The sequence below is a fragment of the Zootermopsis nevadensis genome, unplaced genomic scaffold (genome assembly GCF_977971745.1).
Source record: "Zootermopsis nevadensis isolate Lab colony 2312 unplaced genomic scaffold, Znev_1.0 Znev_ptg000001l, whole genome shotgun sequence".
Classification (NCBI taxonomy): Eukaryota; Metazoa; Arthropoda; class Insecta; order Blattodea; family Termopsidae; genus Zootermopsis; species Zootermopsis nevadensis.
Window position 1 is genome coordinate 16,313,978 of NW_028259133.1, and position 7,210 is coordinate 16,321,187.

At 37.4% G+C, this 7,210-nt stretch overlaps 1 protein-coding gene across 3 annotated transcripts; it reads left to right on the plus strand.

Annotated features, from left to right (window-relative positions):
* Positions 1-288: 288 nt before the first annotated feature.
* On the plus strand, positions 289-6,397 carry LOC110833148 (protein twisted gastrulation). 3 transcript variants are annotated; one of them, XM_022070849.2, is made up of 5 exons: positions 289-402; positions 2,681-2,902; positions 3,215-3,421; positions 4,532-4,733; positions 6,021-6,397. In XM_022070849.2, exons 2-5 carry the CDS (start codon positions 2,692-2,694, stop codon positions 6,139-6,141), a joined length of 741 nt encoding a protein of 246 aa, XP_021926541.1. In that variant the 5' UTR covers positions 289-402; positions 2,681-2,691; the 3' UTR covers positions 6,142-6,397. The 3 variants fall into 3 exon arrangements, with proteins under 3 accessions (XP_021926541.1, XP_021926540.1, XP_021926539.1); XM_022070848.2 differs by having other exon boundaries at positions 339-650; XM_022070847.2 differs by lacking the exon at positions 289-402 and adding an exon at positions 1,611-1,812.
* The last annotated feature ends 813 nt before the right edge of the window (positions 6,398-7,210 follow it).

A 7,210-nucleotide genomic window follows, 5' to 3' on the forward strand; every position in this document is an offset into this window, starting at 1 on the left:
ATCTGTTACGTAATCCAAAGGTTCGTTACATTCGTCATAAACGCATAGAATTTGTTCCTGTGCTGAACAATTGCATTCCGCTTTGTGTCGATATTATTTGTTGCTGATTTTTACTGTTATATTTCATCCCTGACTATTCCTTACAGAAGTACGGTACTCCGGAGCAGGTATGAAACTCAATTGCACTATGTTGGTCCCAAAAAAAAGGCAAAAGAGGTGAGCCCTTACCACTGTTGTGTCGAAGGTTGGTAGCATTGCGAGAGTAATTAAGTGGACACTTCCCCCTCTCTTCCGTCGCTCTTGACTGAATGAGGGGGCGAATACCCCACGGCGGTGGAACCAGATTAGTATAGTCAGTGGAGGCAGGCTGACGAGGTCAAGCGTGGACCGACGGTGAACCAGGTATACTACAGTTGTCAGCACATTCCGCTGCAGCCTTCTTGAGAAGTTATTACACAAAGCTAGTTGTTTGATAAAACTTCACCATTTCCATGTGACAACCATTTAACAGTGAAATTATAGTTTGAAAATTGCTCACAAAAAGTGAGAAAGATAGGATGCGTCAGTGTGGTAATCATACAGACCCACGCTAAACTCCCGCAGCAAGGAGAGACATCTTCAGTCGCCGAGAGGTATCTCCGCAGTTATAGGTGAGGCTCACACAAGAAATGGGGGAAAGAGGCACATGCTGCCTCAGTCTTCATAGCTGATGATTGAGGCAGTATGTTCTTCCGAAACGCTGGCATTACGAGTCCACACACGTACAATTACACTGTCAATTCTGAACCATAATGTCTTTCACAGTTTAAAGACGAAATGGGAGGTGAAATATGTACTCATGTTTTCCAGCGTTTTTGGTATTTGTGCGTGCCTCAGACTAAACACCACCGACATTGAATTGCATGGGATAAAAATGCAGCTGTTTTTCGTCTAGATTATTTCATTATATTGAAAGTGTTTTATTTATATATTAGTTTATACTTTATTTAACGACGCCTTCCGTAGCTCAGGCTGTATAGGACCGAGAAAATTGGTTGATGCAAGCATCGTGCATCGTATTTTATTTTATATATTTTTTATGTACAGTAAACCTTCCTGATGAAATGGACTGGTCAAATTGTAATTGCTTTAGCACAAAAATTGAATTCAGCAGGCAGTCGTTACAGAATACAAATACAGAATTTTATATAAAATCGTTCAGTGCTTTCGGTGAAGCGTGGACGGGCGGTAGTAAAGACACGACAACCCTTCCCGTTCTCGAAAAACAATATGTCCCTACAAGGAATGCATAAAAATGCGGAACGCGTAAAACTAGTTTCATCGAAGTTTTATGTGGGTATGACGACACTAGTAGACAGAGGAGCTTACTGTGTAAATTATCAACACAGCATCCGGGCGTGTGGAAGCTGATGGGGAACGAACTGCTACATTAGTGGCGGCTACAGACAAACACTGCAACACTTTCGTAACATCCCGCCCTGCTTTGCTCTAGTTTCTTATTTTCGAAGAGGGAAGAAAAACAGTGCAGGTATTTCATTTGTAGGAAGAACAGTGCTGCTATTTCCAAGATCGTTATAAGTGGATGGAATAACTGAAGGTACATAATTGTTTCATGGCATACCGGCGGGGAGTGGTCATCGTCAGAATTTCTTCGCGCAAGGAGTACTGTCAGGTTCAACAACACATCCTCCCCCGAAAATATCTGACACGTCACAAACGATTTTCTGGAAAAATGTAGTTGGGAAAGAAACATGTCGTGATGAAGAAACCAACATTGTTATTAACAGATTAACATGTTTATTGTGAATCTAGGTAATGAAACATTGTTTGTTTTAACTGTTTTTAAACTCTCGCAAAATACATTTGTACATAAGGAACTTGTTAAAATTAATTCTTGATTACAGATCAAGCCAAAGGCCATTGTTAATATCTGTAAAGTTACTAGTGTAGCCAATGCAGGGGCGGAAAAAATCAGTAAACATTTTGTTGTCTTATGATGTTGGTCTTCTAGGTTCAATGTGAGGACTTTTAGGTGAACAATTCAATGAAATATTCTGTTTACCTTCTTTGGAAGTACATTTATAAAGTTATTTTTTAATTGATGTGATGGGGTGAGACTTTGTCTTTATGGACTACTAATGGGCCCATTGCCCATCCCCCGTACAATACATGAGTGCATATGGAGCAGTGGTGGAATGATATTGACAGAGGAAATCAAGGGACTCAGAGAGAAAACCTTGTCCTAGTACCACTTTATCGAGCACACATTCCACATGGACTGATCAGAGTGCAAATCTGGGCAATGAAACATAAGAACAACAGCAAAATACAGGCTGCCAACATGAATCATCTAGATAAAATGAAAATCTGTTGGATAGAATTTGTGGTGAAGAAAGAAATTCAAGGGCAGATATTTGAAAAGAATCAGAATTATGAACAAGTATTGATGGATGACAATGGGAAACATAAACCTGTATTTAAATATGAAGAAGTGTGAAACATACAAGGAAAAGGTGGATTGATGAAGTCAAAGTATCAGCACTCCTTGTTGTTCAGAAGCAGAACTTACTAAGTCTGTTTATTTAAAGAAATGTCACTATAAGATCTGTTATAAATCATGGTCTAAGGCTATGTAGTCATTTACATATCAAGTTGGCTTCAAAGAGTGTTCTTGTTCCAGGTTGTAAAACCATGCTGCAGTGGGTATCAGTGTTTGTGGTGGCAGCCACCACTCTGAACTTCATGGATACTGTGAACAGTTGCAATGAAGCAGTGTGTGCTAGTGTTGTGAGCAAGTGCATGCTGACACAGTCCTGCAAGTGCGACCTCAAGAACTGTTCTTGCTGCAAAGAGTGTTACTCCTGCCTTGGGGATCTTTACAGTGAATGCTGTTCATGTGTAGGTCAGTAACAACTGCAGTCATTCAATTTAGAGGTGAAGATGGCTGTCTTCTGGGTTGTTGCATTTTGTGGTCTACATGGTCTGTGTGATCACCCTGAAAATGTAGGCAGTACCAGATTACACAGTACAACCACCCAGAAGACAGCCATCTTGATACTTGCCACCATGAAAACCTGATATTTTACTTGTCTTCTTATATTTTTATGTTGCAAGATGTCCTTCAGTGAAAGAGTGTGATTGAATGGATGGAAACTGTACTATATACTGTGTAAAGTATGGCTAATATTACATGTAACGTTTTCTTGTTTTCCAGACATGTGCCCCAAGCCTAATGACACAGGCAGCTCTCTGGGAAAGAAAAGCCATGTGGAAGGATTTACTGATCCTGTTCCAGCATTGTTTTCTGCGCTCATGTCTGATGCTGACCCTCAAGAGCGGTGGATCACCTTCACTTTTCCTGTTGACTTTTATATGGACTCTTATCGGCCAAAGTTGGAAAAAGAGTTTAAGTATTATACTCGTAAGTTACTATTCTTTTAACTGTGATTCAAGTGACAGTCTTGGTAGCCTTTACTGAACAAGTCCATGATGAACTGATTACCTCAGTTATTTGTTGAATTGAACTATGCTCATCGAAACACATTAAAAATGCCCCTGATTTAAAAATGTTTTATATTCATGTTCCAAATGGCATTTACTTCTTCTATAGAAAATTTACCAGCTGCTGTTTTCTTTGTTTTGGACTATATCCGTCGTGTGTCACTGAGAGCCGCAAAGATCTTGTGAGGTCATTCAAAAGGGAAGATGATATTGGAAACCTTTTTTAATAGGCATGACATCTTGAATCTCATGTTTATTCTTGAGGGTTTTACATTCAGCAGTAGGTGCATATATGCATGTGGGAAGTAATCCACCTTAATTATTTCAAAATGAGGTGGTCAAAGACTGAATCTTCTGCATTACACTCCATTGCATGTTGATTATTGTGTATGCAACAGCATTTTGCGGGGATGTTGTTGTCTTTCCCATGAACAGAATTTTCATGATCTCACACCTGCATTTTTTACCCATTTCTACAGATGAATGATCCCCTGAAGGGCTATATACTAATGTTGGTGCGTTGTTTACCTGCTATGGGGCAGTAGAAACTTTGTGTAAAAACGTGTTAGATTCACCAGATTCAGAATGATTATTTTGTCCCAGAATCTTTTGACATTACCACATGTAACATATTTCATTTTCTTATCTTTCTTTAGGATATTCCAATATCTAAGATCTGTTGCAGCTGTAATTTTTCTGTGAATATATCAGCGTTTCTCTGCCCCGTGTAACATGTATTCCAACATTCTTTGCTGGTCAGGGTGATAGAAGATGACAATCCATGGTAGAGAAGTTATTAATTTTCTTTGTATGAGCAGTAATGGAATTCAGTTTGTATTTGTAAAATTTAAACTGAATTCCATAACAATGTAGTGAACTACCATGTTTTTACCTAGAGCTTGTTGGGAAATTAAAATACTACCATGTTTTTACCTAGAGCTTGTTGGGAAATTAAAATACTGTATTAAATTACAAATGTTTTTACTTCAGTATTTGTCATCCTAACAATATCTGTTGTGTGGTTTTGCAGAGAGTGCAGAACAGGAGGTGGCCCCAATGAAGGATGTTGTCACACTAAACTGCACAGTTGCATATTTGAGTCAGTGTATGTCATGGAATAAGTGCAAAGAGTCGTGTAAATCAACAGGGGCTCATAGCTACAGATGGTTTCATGATGGGTGCTGTGAGTGCGTTGGAGAGACTTGCATCAACTTTGGAATTGATGAGAGCAGGTAGGAGGCTACTTTTGCAGTATGACATGATCAAGGATATGATTAGCAGGGAGCAAGAATTCTGTACAAAAGGAACATTGTCCATTAACTTTATTTTATTGCATTTTAAATTATCTACCATTTTTCTGCATATGTTGGTGAAAAGTAAATAACTGAAGGGAAATGTTAACATCATCATCATCCAGATAGATTATAGATTGCATTCCATTTTACCATAGAGACATCAGTCATGTGCAATGAAGTTAAAAAGCTTATGAACCTGCATATCTCCTTTAAGTCACAGTCTGTCACCTCTTCTGCTGACTGGAACCTGTACCCTTTCGAGAAGGATTTCATTCTTTGAAACAGATAGTATTTTGTAGGGACAGTGTCTTGAGAATAGAGAGAAAGTGAAGTCACTCTATGTCGGATACTTCTGTACAAAAAAAAGAGACTGATTAGGTAGTGCATTGTCATGGTGGAGGAGCATGTTTCCACATTCCAAAGGTGAGAATGTTTACAGTCATACCTTGCAGTGTATTGATATATAAAATCATGCATACAAACAAAACTATTTACAGTTTGAAAAGACTCTTGGTGCCAATAGTTTTGTTTGTATTCATGATTTTATATATCTTCTCAATACATTTACAATTTTGGAAACTTGATCAATTGTTTGCCATTTGTCCTCTCAATGACCTCTTGAACATAAGCAGTGGTATTTTTATGAGCTCTTGCTGGCCTTCCCTTCCACAGGGCATCCTACAGTTGTTGGCAATCCTTGAAAATCCTAAATAATTTTTACACTGCATACAGTTACATGGTTTTGTCTTTTTAGATTTATCTGACTATATCATGTCTTGCTCAGTCATATAAAAACTTAAGTTTTTGCTCGCTCTTCAGACTGTGCCATCCTGGTGTGCAGAGTTCTAAGAAGAACAATATTTACTGAACCATACCAACTCCTGTGCCTTTCACATACACACACACATTGATTTGAGAGTGTACACCAGAAATATCTTAGGCATACTGTTATAGCATATTTGCGCAGTCTTACACAAGTATTTCATATGTTGGTGTCTGTTCAAACATTTCACAAACTTTTTGATTCTACCACATTGTCTGAAAATAACGCTTACAGAGAAGTCATATTCTCGAAGCCAAAGAGCTTGATATAATGTAGCAAAATAATTATTGGTACTGAACTAATAATATTGCTGTATTCATTATTTTCTTTAGTTATGTCTGCCTGTTTAGTAACTGGTAAACCAATATGAAATTTACCTCATTTTGTTTATTATAATTTAGGTGTTTAAATTGCCCAATGAAAAAAGAAGATGATGATGATGAAGAAGAAGAAGATGAAGCAGCCTACATTTATGATAATGAAGAAAATGAACATAAGGAGAAAGGAGATTCTCCCAAGTGAAATGAGTTATGAGTGACAAAAGAGGAGATTCCAGCAGCAGTGAACATCAAGGCCAGCTACATGCTGTGCGGATGTGTTTTACTGACTGATACTCAAATGTGAATAAAAATTATGTTTTATTGTATGTTCTGGTGTCCTCTGAAGTTGCTAACAGTGTGCAAATGGAAGGCAAATGTAAAGACAACAGTATATGTTTACATTGTGATTTTAATTAAACAAGCCAACTTCTCCAGACATATTCACATGTAAAGAATAATTTGCTTTGTCAGTTGTATATGAATTTATTACCATTCTACATATAACTCCTTGTGCCATACGGTGGTCCAGTCAAGATACAAATTACTTCTGCCAGCATTAACATATTCTCACCTTGTAACCTGAGTATGAAGCAAAATATCTACAAAAGTTCTCCAGTCAGTCAAATAGAGGAAGGCTTCACTACATAAATATATTTTAAGTAAAATAAAAGATTATTGTTGCTTGTTTTACAGAAGCAAGTGCTATACTTTGATCATGGGGGAATAAACAGAGTATTCCCTGGAGTGCCAGTATCTTTCTGATGCACATTTTGCAACCTCTAGAATCCCATATTTGCAGAACACTATAGAATTAGTTCACCTATTTTGCATTAATATATGCATTGTTTCTAAAGCAGCCTTGGCAGTAAATGATTATGGGCTAAGCATACTACAAATGTTTCTATAAATGTTACATCCTGAAAGTAAGTGATTAAATGTTACTTTCATAAATGGCCTTACTTTTTATCATGGTTTTATTTTTTAAAGAAAAAATACATGCTCATTGTATCATATAGGGTTAAAGGTATGGAATACTATTTCACATCACACTTGGTCTTGTCTAGTTTCATATTCTCATTTTCATTGTGTCCCATTGTTGAACACACATAGTTTCCAAATGTGTTCCGTGTAGTTTTGAATCCATTGTAGATCCTATTTGTTTATTGCATAATCTTTATGAAGACACGGTATTAAATACGAAACCAAATTCTGCCTGGATTGCAGGTAACTTTCTCAAATTTATATTTGAACCTGTTGTAATGGTGGATTTA